At 40.2% G+C, this 24330-nt stretch overlaps 1 protein-coding gene across 1 annotated transcript in view; it reads right to left on the reverse strand.

The window, feature by feature from the left end:
• sli (slit guidance ligand) overlaps positions 1-24330 on the reverse strand; it is a 147837-nt gene that overhangs the window by 22727 nt on the left and 100780 nt on the right. Inside the window, exons 6-18 of the mRNA XM_073087123.1 lie at positions 13312-13455; positions 11942-12103; positions 11452-11522; positions 9730-9874; positions 8644-8787; positions 7633-7704; positions 7111-7182; positions 6780-6851; positions 5732-5895; positions 4376-4532; positions 3250-3341; positions 2066-2192; positions 489-560 (exon numbers count right to left, since the gene is read on the reverse strand). Of these exons, the coding sequence (XP_072943224.1) occupies positions 489-560; positions 2066-2192; positions 3250-3341; positions 4376-4532; positions 5732-5895; positions 6780-6851; positions 7111-7182; positions 7633-7704; positions 8644-8787; positions 9730-9874; positions 11452-11522; positions 11942-12103; positions 13312-13455 (1494 nt within the window). The remainder of the gene's footprint in view (positions 1-488; positions 561-2065; positions 2193-3249; positions 3342-4375; positions 4533-5731; positions 5896-6779; positions 6852-7110; positions 7183-7632; positions 7705-8643; positions 8788-9729; positions 9875-11451; positions 11523-11941; positions 12104-13311; positions 13456-24330) is intronic.

The following is a 24330-nucleotide window of genomic DNA, read 5'->3' on the forward strand; positions in this document are numbered from 1 at the left end:
GGAGGAAGCGTTCATAATAATCATTATAATCTGAATGACAATAAATTGAGTACGTAATTTGATATGTAGTTTTGACATTAATATTTATAATTGACATAACTGTTCTAATGTATGTAAAATTCCATTTTCTGACATTAATTATTTGTATATTTATTAGTTTCGTAATAATTGTTTGCTATTCAAGATTGTATTTAAATTCATTAATAGTACCTAATCTAGAACTTAAAATTGCATACCTTACCCGGTGAAATATGTTTGAACTTCATAAATTGTACAACATCCTGTGTAATACCATATTTTTGCAATAAAGAATTATGATTATGATGGTCAAATCCTTCTCCCGCTTACCATACTTTTAATCTTAACTTAATACCATGGATTTCCGCAAAGTAACGCCTGATACAATTAACTATACCAATATTTAATTTATTGTCAGAAATATACAAATATTTTAAATACGTGCTAATAAATTAGATATTGAAACTTACAGAGTGGTTAGAGAACTCAGATGCTCGAACGATCCAGGTGTTATACATGTAATCTTGTTATCTGTCAATGATCTGAAAACAAAAAAAATATACTTAAAAAAGTTAAAAAACAACCATTTTAGTAACGTCATTTCGTGTTCTTCCAAGAAAACTCTTTCATGTGTTATCTATATCATGGGGCTCACTGAAGGGCTAAGGAGCCCTGGTCCCGGAGGCCCCCAAATGTCTACAAGTAAGTTAGACATTTGTAAATGCTTGTAAAAGTAGACAAACCAAAAATACTGTTTGAAGTTGAACCCGTTGTGGTTCGACTCCGGCCTATTTGCAGCAGTGTGAAGTAAAAAAAATACTTTGTTTTTTATGGAACAATTTCATTCCCCAAATTACTTAATCGACTCACGTAATGAACGCCCCCATGCTCAACTTGTCTATGTCACACTCTGAGAGCCATGCGCAGTGGGACAGTAATAGTATTTTTGTTAACGAGGGGGGAACCTTTAAAAGGTACCCAGTACCGTGGGAGCGACACGGGGTTATGTGGGACTCTTATCGCACTAAAACCCCCCGGTGGCCGTCATCGCTGCTGCGTTAAGGACTCTGGGTGACTCTGACTTTGACGACCCGCGTGGCGGAGCGGCCACCTTACCGGTCTGACGCGCAAAGGGTCCCGGGTTCGATCTCCGGCCAGACAGATATCTAAATGATGAATTTAGATTTCTGGGTCTGGGTGTTTGTGTATTTGTCTATGTGTGTTTCCATGGCACCCACGACACAGGGAATCCGTGTAGAAAGCGTTTATTTTTATTTCCCGGGGTCGCTTGCTGGACGGTTCGAATTCCCACTCTTGCCACCTGCAACCCCGGAAGCCCCTTTTAGTCGCCTTCTACGACAGGCAGGGGATACCGTAGCCCTATTTGACGACCCGTGTGGCGGAGCGGTCACCATACCCGTCTGACGCGCAGTGGGTCCCGGGTTCGATCCCCGGCCAGACAGAAATCTAAATGACGAATTTAAGTTTCTGTTTCTGGGTCTGGGTGTTTGCGTATTTGTCTCTGTATGTGTTTATGGTCCCCACGATACAGGGAATCCTAGTGTGGTGATGTGAGTGTAGAAAGCGTTCTTAAAAAAAAGCGATAATACTAAGGGAAATGTTAATTATCATTGAGTTGGTTTGATGATACGGAAGACCGCAGAAATGTCTTTGAGTATATTTATATTCGAGTATATTTATACAGAGAGGTCCTTAATAAATAAAGAAACAAATAAATAGGAAGAAATATAAACATTAATATAAATATAATAAAGACAAACATAATTTTTTAAATCAATTTTCTATTAATAATGTAGTCAAATTTTTAATTTAAATATGTATGTATGTTAAAAAATTTTCTTTATTAATTTTAATTTATTATATTATATTAATTCATAAATTGCATGACATATTAAATTATCAATTGTAAAATTTAATTTTATTAAGGAAATATAAAGGCTAAATTATAATTATTATATTTATATTCGATTTCTCTTTAAGTCTATTATGGTGCTGGTATTACAGGGATAGGGACAGTAATACTTACAGCACATTCAAGCTGTGCAGCCCGAAGAACATCTTATCAGTGACAGTTTGCAGCAGGTTGCCGTCCAGCAGTAACTCCTGGATGCTCGCAGCTCCGTCGAATGCGTTGTCCTCTATTATTGATATACCTGGAAACACGATTCATCATAAACTAAACTAGTTTTTTTGATATAGGAGTAGCAGACGAGCATGCTCCACCTGTAAGCTACTGCTGTATGTACTTAATTCAATTCCAGATAAGGGGTCGTTCAAGTATTACGTAAGCAGATTTATTACAATTATTTACCCCCCCCCCCATCCCCCTTGTTAGCAAAAAGTAAGAAAAGCTCTTACCCCCTCCCCCATGCTTACGTAAACATTTTTCAATTAATGTATTGCTTTTTCATATTATAATTATAATGTTATAATTATAATTTTAAAAATGCCTAAACGTATGCATGATTTACGGGAATCCCCGAAAATGCGTTTCGCTTTTAAGTAAAGACAATGTGAGGGTTGCCATTCGTGTAAACAAGTAAGCAACTACCGATGACGTAATCATCATCTAGACTTCCCTACTCCCCATGTCATCCAAAATAAGCAAAGCAAAGACCCCTTGCCTCATTAAAAGCGCTTACGTAATACTTGAACGACCCCTAAGGTAAGTTCTACGTGAGGTCAACCACAGATGCGCAGATATAGAGATTAAAGGTGGTAGAACCCTTTGTGGTTCATGGGTATAGTGCTGCTGTGTTCTGGTTTGAAATGTGGTAAGGGACACATTTCCCCAGGCGTTCCAGATTAGTCCTCAGTAGTAACGCTTGTGACCTCAAGTAGGAGACTAATCTTATCTGAGGTTGATTACAGATGTCCATATCGCAGTAGCTTACCATCAGATGGTGTATGCTCTCTGCTAATCTAAATATATATAACTCAAAGGTGACAACGGTGAAAAGGACTCAAAGGTGAAAAGGTGTCAACTGACATAGTGATCTATCAACGCACAGGCAAACCACTGGACGGATCGGGCTGAAATTTGGCAGGTAGATGTTATGACGTAGGCATCCGCTAAGAAAGGATTTTGATCAATTCTACCCCCAAGGGGATAAAATAAGGGATGAAAATATTACTTCGTAACGCGAGCGAAGCCGCGGGCAAAAGCTCGTTCTATCATAAAATATAAAGATTATTTTTTATAATACATACCATTATTACGGAAATCCAACTTAGTTAAATCTGGTAGTCTTCCAAATAAGCCATCAGACTTAATTTGACCCAAACTGTTATCTGGCATTATTCTGAAAAAAAAACAGAATTAAAAACATCACATTTTTTTCTACAAACATAGGTTAAATATAGGTAACTTGATATTTTTGTAAATTTTCTCTCTTTTCTATCTTTGTGAACTCGTTCGATTCCCGGATAGGGAAATAGAAATTAAAAAAATCTAGTGATGCAATTTTAGTTTTAACAAAATCGACCTCGTAACTCCTTTCAGCATTTTTCGCTAATCCTTATAGTTTGCGAATTGGCTTTGAAGGTCTATTTGAAAAATACACTCTGTATAGGGTTATATCATTTACATTTGGGTTGCAAATTTATTTTTTAGATCACAATTGGGGCGTAGACTAAACCTTAATTATAATTTATGGGGTCGCAGCTCTTACGTACCTTATTAACCATGAATACATATAGCATTTACTCCCAACATATACACATGCGGGAGCCCCGCAGCCCCAGCGATTGACATGCGGGGCCCGCCTCACGGGAGAGGGGCCTCAATCACTAGGGGCCCCTCCACACGAAAGAAGGCACCCTCTGGATATTACGCATGCAAGGGCCCTCCACACGAGAGAGAGGCTCCACTAGGGTATAACATATACTCACAGCGCATGCGTGCTAAGCGGCAGGTCCCGTGGCACATCACGCAGATCCACACCACGCGAACGCACACCACACGGAGCCCCAGTGCGACGTACCCGGGGCCCTCACCCACTGGGGGGCTACAACACACACGCACGCGGCGCTCCCTCTCGGGATTGAGGCCCTCACCCACTGGGTGCCCCTCGTGAGGAGGGGGCCCGCTGGATATACAACATACACTCACAGCGCATGCGTGCTGAGCGGCAGGGCCCTTGGCACATTCTGCAAGCTACCACGAGCGCACGCCACCCGCAGCCCACGTCATTAGCACAACGGCCACGCGGGGCCCCTCACTCAATGGGGGGATACAACACATGCGCACGCGGAGCTCCCTCTCGGGATTGAGGCCCTCACCCACTGGGGGCCCCTCGTGAGGAGGGGGCCCGCTGGATATACAACATATACTCACAGCGCATGCGTGCTAAGCGGCAGGTCTCTTGGCACATCCCGCAGTCCCGCGCGAGCGCACGCCACTCGCAGACCTCGCCCCCAGGCGCCGCGCTCACACGCACAACGTGACGGACACGCGGGGGCCCCGCCACACGGGAGAGGGGCCTCCTCGCCCGCTGGGGAAGAAAAATATTGTAACTTGTAGCACAGAGAAATTGTTGATTTTATCACCCGCTGAGGCGGTTAGAAAAAAGAATTGTAAAAGTATTTAAGTTAAAGTAAGTTCAGCAGTGTTAGGCGATGCTGTGTTCTGGTTTGAAGGGTCCTTAGGAAGGAAGCTTAGTCCTCAGGGGTAGCGGCGCATCTGTGGCCGACCTCAGGTAGGAATATCAAATCCTATCTGGTGTTGATTGCATATGTCCATGTGCGGCAGTAGCCACTTACCATCAGGTGGACTGCATGCTCGTCTGCTACTCCTATACTATAAAAAAAATAGTTAAGTAAAAGTTAAGTTGATAGGTGGTAATAGTAATATGAGTAATGTACATATTATCGTATTGTGGAGGGTAATATTTTTCGAGCGAATGTTTGTACGTGTCATTTGGGACACCCTGTCAAAAATGTAACATACATAGATACGTTGGGAAACGTCACCCTTCAGTTTCGGGTGAATCATTACCCCCACAATCGATTAAACATTACCCCCCACAATCCGTTAAAACAATAACATCAACAATCTTTTACAAACATTACCCTCCACAATCCGTTAAACAGTATCCTCCACAATCCGTTAAAACCATCATACATCATCCGTTATACCATCCACAATCTTTTACAAACATTACCCTCCACAATCCGTTAAACAGTATCCTCCACAATCCGTTAAAACCATCATACATCATCCGTTATACCATCCACAATCTTTTACAAACATTACCCTCCACAATCCGTTAAACAGTATCCTCCACAATCCGTTAAAACCATCATACATCATCCGTTATACCATCCACAATCTTTTACAAACATTACCCTCCACAACCTTTTTTTTTTTATAATATAGGAGTAGAAGACGAGCATGCAGTTCACCTGATGGTAAGTGGCTACTGCCGCCCATGGACATCTATAATCAACCTCAGATAGGATTAGATATTCCTACCTGAGGTCGGCCACAGATGCGCCGCTACCCCTGAGGACTAAGCTGGAACGCCTCGGATAAGTCTGTCTCCCTTACCACACCCTTCAAACCGGAACACAGCAGCGCCTAACACTGCTATTATTAGGTAGAAATAACCTATTAAACATTACCCTCCATAATCGGTTAAAACATTACCCTCCACAATCGAGTATATCAAAAGCTAAAGATATTCCTACTCACGTTTGCACTTAAAGTTCTCTTCCCGTAGCGCGTCAATCCTCTTCCTGTTCATTCGCTTCGGGGACTCGCACTTCGCTCCCGAGGTCTCTATGGGGTTCTTGCGGAGGTAGACCGCTAACCAGCGAAGAGCACAGTCACAGGCGAAGGGATTACGCCCTAGATGCCTGGGAATAGGAATTAGTTGGGCTTTTTCTTTTCTTTTTGTATATATATAATCAGGTGGTAGAACCGTTTGTGGTCCGACTTCGGCGGCACCGCCACACCTGTTTCTGTTATAACAGCAGTGTAGCGCTGCTGTGTTCGGATTTGAAGTGTGGTAACAGACATACTTGTCCGAGGCGTTCCAGCTTAGTTCTCATGGACAGCAGACGAGCCTGCAGTACCTGATGGTAATTGGCTACTTCCGTATACTACTCTACCATGCTGTTTATATTACTTATTTACCATGTATCTGTAATCAACCCCAGAAGATTAAATTCCTATTTGAGGTCGGCCACAGATGCGCCGATACCCCTGAGGACTAAGCTGGAACGCCTCGTATAAGCATTTCTCTTACCACACTTCAAACCGGAACACAGCAGCGCTTAACACTGCTGTTATTATAGAAATAGGTATTTACCTTCATCTCTCAAGCAAAATTACGAAAAGTTATTAGCTAAATAAAGTCTAGGTATAAAATGACCTGGGCAGAGCCCGACGGGGCACGCGCTAAGAGGGCTCCGGTTGCGTTCCTTTGGAGATCCCGGAGCCCTCTACGCAGCGCTGAGGACGGCCACCGGGCGGGTTTTAGTGCGGTAAGAATCCCACGTAACCCTACGTCACTCCCACGACACCGGGTACCTTTTGACGGTTTCCCCCTCGTTAACAAAAAAAAAAAAAAAAAAAGGTATAAAATGACCTCAGTATAGGGCTACAGTATCTCCTGCTTGTCGTAAGAGGCGACTAAAAGGGGCTTTAAGAATCCCACGTAACCCTACGTCGCTCCCACGACACCAGGTACCTTTTGAAGGTTTCCCCCTCGTAAAAAAAAAGGTATAAAATTACTTACAATGTTTGTATTCCAGTGAGAGAGTCGAAGGTACCATTAGGCAAGGATCCTATATTGTTGTCATATAGAGATCTGAAAATATAAAACATCTTATATATAAAATTTTCGTGTCACAATGTTAGTTACCCTACTCCTCCGAAACGGCTTTACCGATTTTCACCAAATTTGATATGCATATTCAGTAGGCCTGAGAATCGGCTACTATCGATTTTTCATACCCCTAAGTGATAAGGGTTGTTCACCCTTAACATTTTTTTTTATATGGCAACACAACGTTTACCGGGTCAGCTAGTAAGGTAAATAAAAGTTTGTAATATACAAAGATACTTACAGTAATTTCAGACTCTGAAGATCCCTGAAGGTATCCTTCCTGATACAAGAAATTTCGTTGGAGTTTAGAAGTCTGAAACAATTTTGGAAAACTTTAAATTTATACTTACCACTATCGAAGTTACCACTACATAAGTTACTTAACTTGTATAAATAGATTAGTTTTTAAAAACCAACTTTTTCGTATACTTTTTGTCTGTATGTCCTTTATAGAATCGTAAACTATGCATTCGATCATGTGAAGATCTTTAGCAAAGTTGTTGTGCATGAGCCCACGAAGGTTTCTGAGTTGGTACGACCAATTTTCGACAGATGGCGCCACTGTCATTTCAATGAAGTTACAAATTTTCAGTTATATGTATGTCATGTTTAATTTTTAAACGCGGGCGAAGCCGCGGGCACTAGAAGTTTTGAATAAAAAAGGTTTGAAAACAACTTTTTGTATATTTTTCATTAAACAAATTATCTTATACCCAATAATTATTATTGTAAAAATATTTTTATTGTAAAACTTTTTACTTACAATAATTGTAATGAAGACAGTCCGTAGAAGATGCCTGAAGGTAGATCCTTAATTTTGTTGCCATATAACACTCTGAAATAAAAGAAAATGTACTTTATATATGTAAGAAAATATACTTTTTTGACAATTAAGAAATAAAATTGGCCAATTGCAAGTCAAACGCGAACGGAGGGTTCCGTACCACCAAAATTTTGTTTTTATTTTTAATATTTGTTATCATAGTAGCCATAGAAATAAATGCATTGAGAACATTTGAACTGTCACCTATTACAGTTAAATAGATAAAGCGAAACATGTCAAAAGTGGGTTGTTGTTTGGGGATCCCCATTTTTTAAGCTTTTTTATTTTTAGTATTTATTGTTATAGCGGCCATAGGTTACATACTCTGTAAAAAATACAAGTGTCAATGTATTAAGAGATAGAGCCCTGTGACAGACAGCGGAGGCTTAGTAATAGGGTTCCGTTTTTACTCTTGGGTACGGAACCCTAATCAAGTGTGTGTACCAATATCTACATGCACAGGAAGTGACACTATTACAAGAAAAACGATTACAAAAAAACAACAAGATGGCGCTTCAACATGTCCTTAAAGCTATTGTCTTAAAAGGGACAAAAGATGGCGCTGTTTACAACTAATGCTTCTACTCGTCCAGCCGAACTCGGCCGAAGATGCCCGAGCGCGCCTTACCAAACTTTTCACTTGACACCGAGAAGTCACTGAATAGAAATGTCATAATTTTATTTTTTTGTACTAGTGACGTGAAGGAATACGTTGTATCGGTAAAATAGGTTCACATACTACATATTAAAAGCCATATTTTAGCCACAAATAATACGTAGATAATTTAAAATAAGCCAAATACCAAGGCGCTAAATTCGGACATGTATGCATGTCCATGGGCCGATTAGGACATTTTTTGTTTCGGGACATGTATACAAGTCGCTGGGCATTCAAAAAGCGATAAAAATGAAAGGGACAACAGATGGCGTTGTATACAAAGAGTAACTCACAATGAAGTCAGGTGTGTTAGACCGTTGAAGGCATCGGCAGCTATCTTCATAATCTTATTGTTGGAGAGATCGATCCTAGCGACGCGTTTCACCGCGGAAAACGCGCCGGGACCGACCTCGGTTATCTCGTTCTGTTCTAGACGGCTGGAAAGAAAGAAACAAAGAAAATAAGAAAGAAAAAAAAACAATACTTTATTCGGGTAAATTACAGCAAATATTACAATTGCTGTAATAAAGGTGGTAGAACCCCTTGTGGTTCGACTCCGGTACCATCGTCATACCTGTTTCTGTTATAACAACAGTGTAGCGCTGCTGTGTTCTGGTTTGAAGTGTGGTAAGAGACATACTTATCCGAGGCGTACCAGCTAAGTTGGCAGGGCTAGCGGCGCGTTAGATAGAAATCTAATCCTATTTAGAGTTGAAGATGGTAGAATCCTTTGTGGTTCGACTCCGGTGGCACCACCGCCACACCTATTTCTACCTAATAACACTAGTGTTAGGCGCTGCTGTGTTCCGGTTTGAAGGGTGTGGTAAGGGAGACAGACTTTTCCGAGGCGTTCCAGCTTAGTCCTCAGGGGTAGCGGCGCATCTGTGGCCGACCTTAGGTAGGAATATCTAATCCTATCTGGGGTTGATTACAGATGTCCATGGGCGACAGTAGCCACTTACCATCAAGTGGACTGCATGCTCGTCTGCTACTCCTACAAAATAATAAAAAAATATTCATATTATCACTTGCTATAAAGGTGAAGGAGATCAGCATGAGGAAACCTGCATGCCTGAGGGATTATTCAAAAAATCTCCAAGGTGTGTGAAGTCTACCAACGCACTTGGCCAGCGGTAGACTATGGCCTAATCCTCATTCTGAGAGACCAGTACCCTTACCAGGAGTTTTTCGTTTCGACAAATATGACTGTTCTGGTATTTGTTTACGTATTGGCCCATACGATTTCCTAGTTCTGACACAATCCGCTAGGGGCGCTGATTGGAATTTGTATGGGCAATACGTAAACAAATACCAAAACAGTCATATTTGTCGAAACGTAAAAACTCCTGGTAAGGGTACAGTGCCCAGCAGTTACTCACATCTCAGTTGCCCGATGGGGTATGGTAGCCGGTAGTTCTGAGAGCAGCTTCTCCCGGCAGTCGACTGTACCGTCCGGAGTGCACCTGCAGGGCGGAGGACAGCGCGGCTCCGCGGAGCACTCCGTCGATATCGCTGTAGAGGGACCTGGAAGAAAAACCTTAATATAGGCTTCGTAATAGGGATGACGACTCTTTCCAAATAAGATCGATTCTTGAATTTTATCTTTTTTTTTGTTATAATATAGGAGTAGCAGACGAGCTTAAAGTCCACCTGACGGTAAGTGGCTACTGCCGCCCATGTACATCTGTAATCAAGCCTAGATAGGATTAGATATTCCCACCTGAGGTCAGCCTCAGATGCGCCGCTACCCCTGAGGACTAAGCTGGAACGCCTCGGAAAAGTCTGTCTCCCTTACCACACCCTTCAAACCGGAACACAGCAGCGCCTAACACTGCTGTTATAACAGAAATAGGTGTGGCGGTGGTGCCGCCGGAGTCGAACCACGAAGGGTTCTACCACGAATTCTATTCGAATCGAAGTGCAATAAATCGATTTACAAAAAAATCGAGACAAAAAAACGATTCTCCAAAAATCGATCTTTAATCTCTTCAGCTAAAAAGGGATCGAAGATAGCGAAAAGGTCATCAGGACTATACAAGCACTGAAATACGTATCCGTCATCAAAAAATGTCTATAATATATTCAACCAACTTCGAAAAGATCGTCTTTCGATTTTTAAGGACGAGAGATCGATTGAAATGGCCGATTTTTTTTCCGAAAAGATCGATTCTTCGATTAATCGATCTCAGATCGCCACTCCTACTTCATAATACTATTAATATAAATGCGTATGTGTGTGTGTTTAACAAACAAACACACAGTCACATCTTAACTACATAATCGATTGTCATGAATGATTGAAGGTGGTAGAACCCTTTGTGGTTCGACTCCGGCGGCACCACCGCCACACATATTTCCACCTAATAACAGCAGTGTTAGGCGCTGCTGTGTTCCGGTTTGAAGGGTGTGGTAAGGGAGACAGACTTTTCCGAGGCATTCCAGCTTAGTCCTCAGGGGTAGCGGCGCATCTGTGGGCGACCTCAGGTAGGAATATCTAATCCTATCTGGGGTTGATTACCGATGTCCATGGGCGGCAGTAGCCACTTACCATCAGGTGGACTGCATGCTCGTCTGCTACTCTTATGTTATAAAAATAAAATAAATGAAATGTACACACGTTGTCAGGTGCAGAAAAGGACATAGGGTAGCTTTTATGCCGAAAAAAGTACCGTTCCCGAGGAAAAGATAGAAACATCTGATAGTGAGCGAAGGCATGGGTAAAATGTAGTACTAAGATATAGAGGCATGCAGTCGACGAAGGTGGTAGGTAGGTTTCTATCCGATGGCATCACCGTCACACCTATTTCTGTTATAACAGCAGTGTTAAGCGCTGCTGTGTTCTGGTTTAAAGTGTGGTAAGGGAGACTTTTCCGAGGCATTTTAGCTTAGTCCTCAGGGGTAGCGGCACATCTGTTGCCGACCTTAGATAGGACTCCAATCTCATCTGGCCAACTTAGTCCTCGCGAGCACCGGTGCACTGTGGCCAACCTGAGGTAGGAATCTAATCCTATCTGGGGTTGACTACAGATGTCCATACGGCAGTAGCTTACCATCAGGTGGAGCATGCTCGTCTGCTACTCCTATAGTGTAAAGTCAATTACCATTGCATATCAGCTCATGGGCCTCCAATTCTGTCAGCAGGGCTCCTCTGAACGCAGCGGGAGCTTGGCATCTGAAAATGAAAAGATTTTGATTTTAAAAAAAGGATTTTTGTATGTAATGGTTTTTTTATTTGCCAACAATTCAAAAAAATAACAATAAAGTCTTCCTTTGAGGTTTATTCAATTTCAAGGCAGTGAAGTATCTTTCTATTTTACTTATCAAAGCTCTGTAATTGTTTTGTTAACGGTAAAGAAAAATATTGTGAGACCTGCTCACCTGAGGAGGGATCTTTAAAAATGTTCTCAAATTGAGGAAATCTGCATAGAAGTATTTAAATAAACTTTTCGAAGGTATGTGAAGTCTACCAATTCACATTTAGCTGCAGTGGACTACGACCTCATTCTGACCCGTGCCCAGCAGTGGTATAGTAACGGATTGACTACATCAATTAACTTTATTATAATATGGGTGGCCACCGACATAACATACCTCGCCCCAACACCAAGGATACCGGCCGCGCGCACAGCCGCCGACAGATGCGCGACGCGACAGTCGCACACGATCGGATTGTCGGTCAGTCGCAACGTGTGCAGTCGCGCTACTGACGCCGCTTCCACCGATAGATATGTCAGGTTGTTGTTGTTTAACGTCCTAGAAATAAAACCGGTTAGGTTAGGTTAGGTTAGGTTAGGTTAGGTTCGTAAAAGTCGAAGCAGTAATGCTCGCCAAGGAGGCGGCGGAAAGGGTCAGGGAAGCTCTGTCTGCCCAGCCAGTCCGTCGCAGGCGCACGGGACGCCGTAGAGCGGCTTTCGAAAGCCGCTCTTTCCCCGTTCCCTGAGTCCACGGAGGCGGATTCGGGGGAATCCAATTCCGGTCTTTAGGGCTCGAGATGTCGTGTGTGCGTTCCGCACGCTCATCTCATGAGGAATATAATTGAGAGAGGCCCCTCCCTCTCGGGAAGTGGCTGGCGTTAACATCAGCGCCGGCCGACGTTGCCGGGTCGCGAATGTAATGCTAACGCTTCTCGCGACCCGGCGTCGAGCGTCCAGAGGAACGCCGCGGAGTTTTAGTCGGTAAGAGTCCGACATATCCCTTTCGTTCCCCCGGGCGGAAGGGAATCCATGAGGATTTCTCCGCGTTAAAAAAAAAAAAAAAAAAAAAGGTTCGTAAAAGTTGTAGGAGTAGCATGCAGTCCTCTGATGGTAAGCTACTGCCGTGGACATCTGTAATCAAACCAGATAAGATTAATCCTACCTGAGGTCGGCCCAGAATTTAACCTATTTGTTGTAAAGTTCTTTATAATGCAGAAGTAGCATGCAGTCATTTAATGGTAAGTACGGCAGTACCGTATGGACATCTGTAATCAATCCAGATTAGAGTCCTACTGGAGAGACAAGATCTACTACTGTAGACTAAGCTGGAACGTATCGAAAAAGTACGTCTTTCTGCACGTCTGAAGGCGGAACACAGCTTAACATTATTGTAACAAAAACAGGTGTGACGGTGGTGCCACCGGAGCCAAACCACAGAGGGTTCTACCTCCTTCAAAGTGCTGATTTAATATCTCTGCTTAATGAATACAGTGTTAAGCGCTGCTGTGTTCTGGTTTGAAGTGTGGTAAGGGAGATATACTTATTCGAGGCATTCCAGCTCAGTCCTCAGAAGTAGCGGCGTTGTGACCGACCTCAGATAAGAATCTAGTCTTATCTGGGGTTGATTACAGATTTACACGGCAGTAGCTTACCATCAAGTGGACTGCATGCTCGTCTGCTACAGCAATATTATAAAAAACCTCCATATTAACCAAATAACTATGGTTAGTATGGAGCTGGTGAAGAACCCCGAAGAGTGGTACTTACAGCACTTCCAAGCTTTTGAGGTGTTCCAGCGCCTTCTCAGCGATACACTTCAGCTGGTTCCCATCCAGGTGGAGGCTCTTCAGCGCCGTCAGGCCTCTGAATGTCCTCCTGCTGATTGCCGTCAGTTCATTCCTGCTTAGATCCCTGGAATTTCGAGAAGAATATATTAGGTTGCGTGTGATAGGTTCTAAAAGGTTTAAGAAGGATGGGTTGTTCTTGTGTATGCAGCTGTAGGAAGGTAGAACCTGATGCCAGTGGAACTTAGATAGTAGTAGAGCAGCGTTTCCCAGCCTTTTTCAGTCCACGGACCCTTAGGAAATCTAGAACAGTTTTCACGGACCCCCTTAATAAAATAAACAGCAAAAAAAACGCAATCCCAAATATATTTTTTTTACAGGAGAGCCAAAACTAAATTTGAAAACCCAATTTATGTATTTTTTCTTTTATTTATAGATTAATAATTGTGTTATAGATCATTGGATGCATCTTTTTTATTTTTTTTAAATATCGTGTGCTTAGATCACATTTTTCTAATAAAACTGGTTTGCTGATTTTTTGTTTTGCGGCCCTTTTGCATTTAATGAGCGATTTATGTATGGTCCAGAGATGACACCGCGGACCCCCATACATACACTCGCGGACCCTAAGGGGTCCGCGGACCACAGGTTGGGAAACGCGGTAGTAGAGGATTAGGATTTGTTTTGAAGAAAATATAAGTCCCTTTGAACATTTTCAATTACGGGAGTAGTAGCGTGCGAATAGATACTGAACGCTACTACGAGTAGCTTTGTTAGACTTAACGAGCACGCCCTGCGGCCCTTAGTGTGTTGTGGACATGACTAGTGAAGGGTTGAATATTATCATCAATTGAGAAGAAAAAAATCTTGGCTGCGAAACAATCGAAAGTGGACCGGAATAGCAAGCGCAGCTGAACCATTTCGCCTCTCAAAGAACCGTGAGGGAATTAGGAAATTGACAGCCTTCACTAGTTGAAGAGGCACCGCAAGAAGAGAATCAATCGCCCACTGCCTCTTCGCAAATTGAGTTTAAGCCAGAGACTCTCTAATCAAGTGTAGATTGGGAGACTTTATATATTTTTTTCATTTTTCTTCTACTAACTCAACAAAATGTTTTCCTTCTTAGTTACAGCACATGATAGTAATATTAGTCATTTTGAAAACCCTGTAGGGGCTGTACAAATACTAATATTAGTCATTTTGAAAATGTAAGGGATATACAGAGTACAGTAGCGTGCGAATAGACAGTGAACGCTACTTCGCGTAGCTTTGTTAGACTTAACGAGCACGCCCTGCGGCCCGATGGGTGCTGTGGACATGACTAGTATAGGGTTTAATATTAACATCAATTGCTGCCCACTGCTGGGCACAGATGTCTTCGAAGATTGAAGAGTTAGGCCATAGACCCTCTGCTTCACACAATTTTCATGTTTTTATACAAACTGTAAGTGGGCTAAACTGTAGAAACTATAAGTATCTATATATATAAAAGCGAAAAGATACTCACGTTCGAAACGTATTAATCAAGGTTTTGACTAAACTACTGAAGCTACAATCATGAAATTTGGAATATAGCTTCATTTTATAATGTAGATGCGCACTAAGAACGGATTTTTTGATATTCCACCATTAAGGGGGTTAAATGGGGGTTGAAAGTTAATATGAAAGTCCGTCAGTTTTAAAGCAAACTGAATGAAAATTGGTATTTAGCTTTCTGATTTAAAGTAATAAAAATCTAATCTAAGGGTTTTTTCAAAATCAACCCTAAAGGTGGTTAAATAGGGGTTGACAGCTTATTTTAAATTTTGCCATTTTGAAAGCCAGCACTATGAAAGTTAGCCATTGCTTTACTGGTTAGATATAATAGAACTTTAGTTCTACCGTTTTTGGAAAATCAACCCCTATGTGGGTTAAATAAGGGTTGTAAGTTTGTATGGAATTCCCCCAGTTTTGATGTAAACTCTATGAAAATCGGTATTTGGGGTTTCGATTAAAAATAATTAAATACCTATTTCACCATTTTTGGAAAATCAACCCTTAAGTTGGTAAAATAAGGGTTGACAGCTTATTATAAAATTTGCCAATTTGAAAGCCAGAACTATGAATGTTAGCCATTGCCTTACTGGTTAGATATAGTGGAACTTTAATTCTACGGTTTATGGAAAATCAACCCTTATGTGGGTTAAATAAGGGTTGTAAGTTTGTATGAAAATCCCCCAGTTTTGATCTAATCTCTATGAAAATCTGTATTTAGCTTTTTGGTAGAAAATAATTAAACACCTATTTCATAGTTTTTGGAAAATCAACCCTTAAGTTGGTAAAATAAGGGTTGACAGTTTATTTTAGAATTTGCCAATTTGAAAGCCAGCACTACGAAAGTTAGTCATTGCCTTACTGATTATATATAGTGGAACTTTAATTCTAGCGTTTTTGGGAAAATCAACCCTTATATGGGTTAAATAAGGGTTGTTAGTTTGTATGAAAGTCCCCCAGTTTTGATGTAAACTGTACGAAAATCGGTATTTGGGTTTTCGATAGAAAATAATTAAACACCTATTTCACCATTTTTGGAAAATCAACCCTTAAGTTGGTAAAATAAGGGTTGACAGCTTATTTTAAAAAATTCGGATTTGAAAGCCAGCACTATGAAAGTTAGCCATTGCCTCACTGGTAAGATATAGTGGAACTTTAATTCTATCGTTTTTGGAAAATCAACCCTTATTTGGGTTAAATACGGGTTGTAGGTTTGTATGAGAGTCCCCCAGATTTGACGTAAACTGTATAAAAATCGGTATTTGGGTTTTTGATAGAAAATAATTAATCACCTATTTCATTGTTTTTGGAAAATCATCCCTTAAGGTCGTTAAATGGGGGTTGGAATTTTATTTCAAACTCCGTTAATTCGGAAGCAAGGTCTATAAAAATTTGCATTTGGCTTTCCTGTTGGAAATAATAGAACTTTTTTAACACCATTTATGGAAAATCTATCCTTAAGAGGGTAAAATAGGGGTTGAAAGTTTGTTGGGAAGTCCGCAGATTTTGAAACAAAGTCTATGAAAATTAGTATTCAGCTTTCTGATTGTAAATAATAGAACACCTATTTTACCGTTTTTGGAAAATCAACCCTTAAGTTCGATTAATAGGGAATAGAACTTTATTTTAAAATCGGTTCATTTGGAAACATGGATTGTAAAAACAGTATGTAGCGTTCTGGTTCGAAATAATAGAGCTTATTTAACACCGTTTATGGAAAATCTACCCTTAAGAAGGTAAAATAGGGGTGGAAACTTCGTTTAGAAGTCCGCAGATTTTGAAGCAAAGTCTATGAAAATTGGTAAATTGCTTTCTGGTTGTAAATAATATATCACTATTTTTCCATTTTCACACACCAAATCAACCCTTGAGGTCGTTAAATAGGGGTTCGAACTTTATATATTTTATAATCCGTGAATTTGGAAGCAACCATTATGAAAAACTATCATTGGACTTAATGAAGTATCTGAGTCACTGTTTTTTTTAGATCAACCCTTAAGACGGCTATAAAAGGGTGTATGCATCATGCCTTTCTGTTTACACATCTGTTTCAGCATTTTTAGCAACTCAACAATCAACCCCATTAGGGTGCTATAAGTAAAGAAAGTTTCTTTAAAAACCGTTATTGAAGTTACTTCCTTTGGCGTGACTGGAAAAAGAACAGAGTGCAGAGAAGTTTAGTGTAGGGCGAAATTCCACGGGCCGTAGTAACATATATTTTTAACATGGCAATGTATTGCGCGTGCTGAAGTGCAGAACAGCGGTTTTTTAGGGTTCCGTACCTAAAGGATAAAAACGGAACCCTGTTACTAAGACTTCGCTGTCTGTCCGTCTGTCCGTGTGTCACAGGGCTCTATCTCTGGAACCGTAATAGATAGACATGTGAAATTTTTACAGAGGTTGCATAACGGTGGCTGCTATAACAACAAATACTAAAAATAAAAAAAAAGTTGAAAACAAAAAGGGGACCCCATATAACAAACTGCTATTCGTTATTTTTCCAACCAACTTTTGAACCGTTAGAGGTAGACAGTTCAAATTTTCGCAATGTGTGTACTTTAATGGTTGCTGTAATATTAAATACTAGAAATTTAAAAAAATGAAAATTTTGGTTGTACTGAACCCTCCAGGTGCGGGTTTGACTTGCACTTGGCCAATTATTAGTAACGCACAGATCCCCGGGCCACAAGGGAAAGTCGCGGGCCACACATCACCTGTGGGTGTCGGGTTGCCGACCGCTGGTGTTGAATATTAGCTTTCAGAAATTTGCTGATAAAGTATTTATTGATGCATATGTACATAGGATGTTTTTGAAATTCTACTAAGGAGGTATAGTTAGTGTTATATGTATGTATACGGGAATCTTTTAAGTTCGAACTTAGAAACGTAAAATTTCAGATAACGTCTATTTAGACAAATTCACGACCACGGACGGCTGCAAATTTTATATATGATAATGCGTAAGTTTATACAAATTGGCCTACATTTTGGTATACTGATTAGATACGTCGCAACTACTTTGGACACACTATGTGCCAACATTTTGTCCTGCCGTGGGGTATGGTTGTGGTTATGCGTGGATTAGTGATGGTGATGTGATAGATACATAGATCTTGGATTAAAATTTTGAGCTAGAACAGGGCTACAGTATCCCCTGCCTGTCGTACGAGACTAAAGGGGGACTTCTGGAGTTGCGGGTGGTAAGAATGAGAGCTCTAATCGCCCAGTCAGAGATCCTGGAAAGAACCACTGTATGTAAGGCCCCATAGATGGACGGTTCCTATGGAATAGTGTAAATAATAAATATTGTATCCTACATGAAACTTATATTTTAAATAAAGTTTCATTACAGTCCACTAATTAGAGTTTTAGTGTATGTTTCTGAAGAAACCTTAACCAATTTAGGTACACAGTGACGAAAAGCTTTTATTAATTAAATATTAATGCCACTTTATCGTTAAAATTGTTAAAGGTACAAACAAATTTACGATTACAGTTATTTGTATGTCATATCATATTTTTTTACGCGGGCGAAGCCGCGGGTTCTGCTAGTTATTATTATATTAGTATTACCTCAAAATATTTCGATTTTTCGCTTAAGCACATGATAGTAATTAATTTGTACAAAAATAAATGTGTTCAGGATTTGAACTCTGGACCTTGAGCATCAGATGAATTTTACTAGCAGTGATTATGACTAAGCCATCACCGTTATTGAATAGCCTAACTGTTTATGACTAGTCTACCATTGTTTATGACTCATGACTAAGCTATCACTGAATAGCCTTCGTTTTCAGTTAATTGAACGATGACTAATATTAGTCATTTTGAAAACCATGTAGAGACTGTACAAATACTAATATTAGTCACTTTGAAAATGTAATGGGTATACAGAGTACAGTAGCATGCGAATAGACAGACACTACTAGCTTTGTCAGACCTAACGAGCACGCCCTACGGCCCTTAGTGTGTTGTGGACATGACTATCACGTAATAAACGTTGAGTTTATCATCATACTGCTGTCCCACTGCTGCGCATATCCAGAGTTAGAAGAGCATTCTATCTAGTTAAGTGTGAATTGGTAGGCCTTACATTTTTTGATTTTTTTTTTAAACTTAGTCAAATTGCCTCGGCATGATTTCCGTCAGCTTTAAAGCTTGAAATTAATAAATTAGCGGTAATTAGTTGTAAATTGATTTGTAGAAAGCTTCGCAAAATCAAAGAAACTTGCTTCAAACCCCGGACTTTAAGCGCGAAAAGATTGATTTCTATGACTAGACTATCAATGATTAGGGCTAAGCTATCACTGTTTATGAATAATCTATCATTGAAAAGCCATTGTTTTAGTTGTATTCACAAGCAATTATTAATATTAGTCATTTTGAAAACCCTGTAGGGGCTGTACAAATACTAATATTAGTCATTTTGAAAATCCTGTAAGTGCTATACAGAGTACAGTAGCGTGCGAATAGACACTAGCTACTAGCTTTGTTAGACTTAACGGGCACGCCCTACGGCCCGGTGGAGTGCTGTGGACATGACTAGTATTAGATTTAATATTATCATCAATTGCTGCCCACTGCTGGGCACTGTTCTCTTCGCAATTAAGAGTTTAGGCCATATACTCTCTGATCAAGTGCAGATTAGTACAGTCTACAAACATTTTAAATTTTCTTTTACAAACTCTAAATAGGTAACCCAAAATGTTTTCTTTCTTCCTTAAAGCACAAGATAGTAATTAATCAGTTTAACAAAGATATGCGTCCAGGATATGAACTCTGGACCTGGAGAGTCAGAGGATGAATTTTAAATGATTTGACTATTATATCAATGATCATCATGACTATGTTAACACCGTTTTTGACTAGCCTATCATTGATTTTTATTGTTTCTCTCAACAGAACTCAACTTTAAACTAGCAATGACTAAGCTATTAAGCCGTTTATGACAAGACTAACACTGTTTTATTGTTTTTTGTAGATTTCATGAGCAGCGACTAAAATTAGCCACTTCGAAAATCCTGTAAGGGCTATACAAAGTACAGTAACGTGCGAATAGACAGTGAACGCTACTACGAGTAGCTTTGTTAGACTTAACGAGCACGCCCTGCGGCCCGGTTGTATGCTGTGGACATGACTCTAAAGTTTTAAGTATCTAAACAATATTTTTTTATATAGAAGTAGCTGACGAGCATGCAGTCCAGTAGCAAATGGTTACTGCCGCCTAAGAACGTCTGTGATTAAACCCAGATAAGATTAGAGTCTTATCTGAGATCGGCCACAGATGGGTTGCTACCCATTCCAACTTAGTCCTCAGAGGTAGCGACGCATCTGTGACTGACGTCATGTAGGAATCTAATCTTATCTGGCTTAGATTACAGATGCTTATACAGCAGTAGCCACTTACCATCAGGTGGACTGCATGCTCGTCTGCTACTCCTATATTATAAAACAAACGCCTGAGGACTAAGCTGGAACGCCTCGGATAACTATGTCCTTACCACACTTCAAACCGTAACACAACAGCGCTACACTGCTTTTATAACAGAAACAGGTGTGACGGTGATGCCGCCGTCGTATCACAGTTCTACCACCACTCATGGTGGTGATATGTGATATGAAGGTGATAGTGAACCAGACATCCCAGTTATCCTGCCCAGCAGTGAGACGAATTGGGACATAAATATTTTAATTGAAGGTGGTAGAACACTTTGTGTATCGTCTCCTGCGGCACCACCGCCACACCTATTTCTACCTCATAACAGTAGTGTTAAGCGCTGCTGTGTTCTGGTTTGAAGGGTGTGGTAAGGCATTCTAGGCATTCCAACTTAGTCCTCAAGGTTAGCGGGGGATTTGTGGCCGACCTCAGATAGGAATCTAATCCTATCTGGGGTTGATAAAAGATATCCATGGGCGGCATTAGCTCACCATCAGGTGAACTGTATGCTCGTCTGCTACTCCTATATTATAAAAAATAATAATATCGGAATATCCACATATCGATATCGTTCCGCCGGCGTGGCGTCAGATATCTGTTTCGTTGAATAATTAATAACATCATTCCCAAATTGGGCGATACCGTGATATTACTCCCTAGAACATTACAATACGTACGGTGCGGATACGGCATAATAAAAAGGCAGAATAGTTTGGAATTCTGCGCCTTAATCTGAGGGTGCGAGCCGCGAGGTAACTAAAAATATTACTAATTTAATATCTACACTAATATTATAAAGAGGAAAACTTTGTTTGTTTGTTTGGTTGGCTCCAAAACCGTTGCCGTTGAGGACGGCTACCGGGGGGTTTTAGTGCGGTAAAAATCCCACATAATCCGGCGTCGCCGGGTACCTTTTGAAGGTTTCCCCCTCGTAAAGAAAAACAGGTTTCTCTGATTTTTCAGTTATCTGCGTATTATTGTAGAAATGAATAATCACTTGCTTTAACGGTGAAGGGAAACATCGTGAGGAAACCTGCATACCTAAGAAATCTTTAAAAAAACTACTCTCAACAAATAATTGGCCAGCGCGGTGGACTATGGACGAATCCTCATTCTGAGAGAAGACCCTTGCCCAGTGGGACATAGGATTCACTAATATTATATATAAAATTGTCGTGTCACAATGTTAGTGACCGTACTCCTCCGAAACGGCTTTACCGATTTTCACCAAATTTTATAATAGGTCTGAGAATCGGCTACTATCTATTTTTCATAACCCTAAGAGATAAGGGTTGTTCCTCTTAACATTTTTTTATTTATATGGCAACACAACGTTTGCCGGATCAGCTAGTAAATCTCTATAGTTTTATTTACCGCAACTGAAACCGATTTTTTCTACCACCTACAAAATTACAGTAAGTGTACACAATTCTGTAATCACATTAGACACTACATTTTCCTCCACAACATTCGTGCAACATTAACTGCGAGAAAAAGAACACATTATTTTATATTACGTGCTTGAGTGGTCACTTTTCCTTATTCTTTTAGTGGAAATTAATTGTTCCCCGGACAGCGGAGGGTAATGTTTGTCGAATATATATATTTTTTTATGATATAGGAGTAGCAGACGAGCATGCAGTCCACCTGATGGTAAGTGGCTACTGCCGCCCATGGACATCTGTAATCAACCCCAGATAGGATTAGATATTCCCACCTGAGGTCGGCCACAAGCGCCGCTATCAGAGGACTACGTAGGAACGCCCCGGTTAAGTATGTCTCTTACCACACTGCAAACCATAACAGCAGCGCTACACTGCTGTTATAACAGAAACAGGTGTGACGGTGGTGCTATCGTCGAACCACAAAAGGTTCCACAATTTCAGACTTACATTAAATGTCTTCATGTACATTAATTTTATAAATGTGCGTACTCGTAATATGCCACCTCCAAAATCAATTATGTTTCGTTGTACCACAACTCCAACTGTCGTCGGTATCTTGTAGGAACAATGTAATTGTTTGAAGTTGATATATATTCGTATCGCCGATATTATTGATTGGCGCAAATAGTTCAACTTTATATAATTAAATGCTATATACATTAAGTTATTCCGATTTGGGTCAAGTAAGTAGTTGATAATAGTGATAGCATAGTGGTTAAGAAACTCGGCCTCTAGATCAAGGGGTCCGAGGTTCAAATCCCAGGCAAATCCTGAGTTTTCAAAGTCATGTGAGTATTACAAATTAATTATTAGTTGCAAGTTGCTAAAACCACATGCTAAAACGGTGAAGGAAAACATCGTGAGGAAACCTGCATACCTGAGAAATCTTAAAAGTAAACGTTGGCTGTGACAGTAGTACATACAAACGCACGAGTGATCTTATAATAAATACATCCGATTCTTTTTTCATATGGAACCCTAAAAATTTAGAAAAATAGACTTTTACTATAATGAATAATTAATCCTACTTGTAATATTATTTTACAGATAATAGAAATAAATAATTCCTTTGTAAATACTCTTGGATTACACTAATTATATCTTAGCAAAGACAAATCCATCCGTAATTAATAACAATAAAGGAAAGTAATTGACTTCCGCCCGCCATGCCGCGGCGCTCCGCAAAATGGCGCCGCGTCCTGTCAGCCATTACCGCGCCTAATTAGTTAAATCAATTATGTCATGATAATGCAGTGATATGAATATGGGCGACGTTTTCACTGAAGCGTAATATTATAGTCCTTTGTAATATGAGTATGCGTGTTTTATGAGGAAATAATGTCAGGTTATATTATATACATTATGTAATATATTTATTATAATTTTGAAGATGGTAGAACCCTCTGTGGTTCGACTCTGACGGCACCACCGCCACACCTGCTTCTGTTGTAACAGCAGTGTTAAGCGCTGCTGTGTTCTGGTTTGAAGTGTGGTAAGGGAGACATACTTATCCGAGGCATTTTCCAGCTTCGTCCTCAGGGGGAGTGGCTGATTCACAGCCTCTTAATCAAGGGGTCCATGGTTCGAATCCCAGGCCCCTGATTTTCAAATTAATAAGTGCTTTAACGATAAACGAAGACATCGCGAAACCTGCTTGCCTTAGAGATTATTAAAAAAAATCTAAGGTGTATTAGTCAACCAATACGCACTTATCCAATTCGGTGGACGTGTCCTACGCCTTCTCATTCTGAGAGGAGATCCGTGCCCAGCAGTAAGACAGTGATGAGTCGCGGTGAGAAATCGATGACAATACAATAAATTGATAACATTGTCCTTAAGCTCACCAGGATATCATATTAGTTTCTAATACTTTATCGAGATGAACTGAAAATTATATAAATTTTGTCGATGCCTCGGAAACGGTTTTCGGGATAAAAGCTACCCTATGTCCATTTCTGCACCCCTGACAACGTACGTACAAAATTTCATGAAAATTAGTTAAGTAGTTAAGGCGTGAATGTGTAACAAATAAACTAATATATGCATTTACAATATTAGTTAGGATTATACATAAGGAGTAAAAACATAAAATAATACTCTTATATCTAAAAAAAATTACATTATATTTTTTACATTACAGATAATATTTTTTTTCTTATATATAAAATTCTCATGTCACAATGTTAGTTACCGTACTCCTCCGAAACGGCTTTACCGATTTTCACCAAATTTTATACGCATATTCAGTAGGTCTGAGAACCAGCTACTATTATTCATACGCCCAAGTGATAAGGGTTGTTCACCCTTAACATTTTTTTATTTATATGGCAACACAACGTTTGCCGGGTCAGCTAGTTTATATCTAAAAATGTAACTAAATCAATCCTATTTCTGAACGCATCCACACCGCCATTTGCAAACTTTTCCCGCGCATTCAATATGGCGTTAAGAAAATGGCGCTAATGGACCTTTCCAATTCCTCTTGTAACCACAATAGGGGTTTTAAGGGATCAATGGGGTTTCTTTCTCACTTAGGGACGTTTTATTTGTATTTTGTAAAGATTTAGAGATTTTAACACTTATTTGG

The sequence above is a fragment of the Epargyreus clarus genome, unplaced genomic scaffold (assembly GCF_041222505.1).
Source record: "Epargyreus clarus isolate Ecla_fem2 unplaced genomic scaffold, WU_Ecla_fem_2.2 ptg000025l, whole genome shotgun sequence".
NCBI lineage: Eukaryota > Metazoa > Arthropoda > Insecta > Lepidoptera > Hesperiidae > Epargyreus > Epargyreus clarus.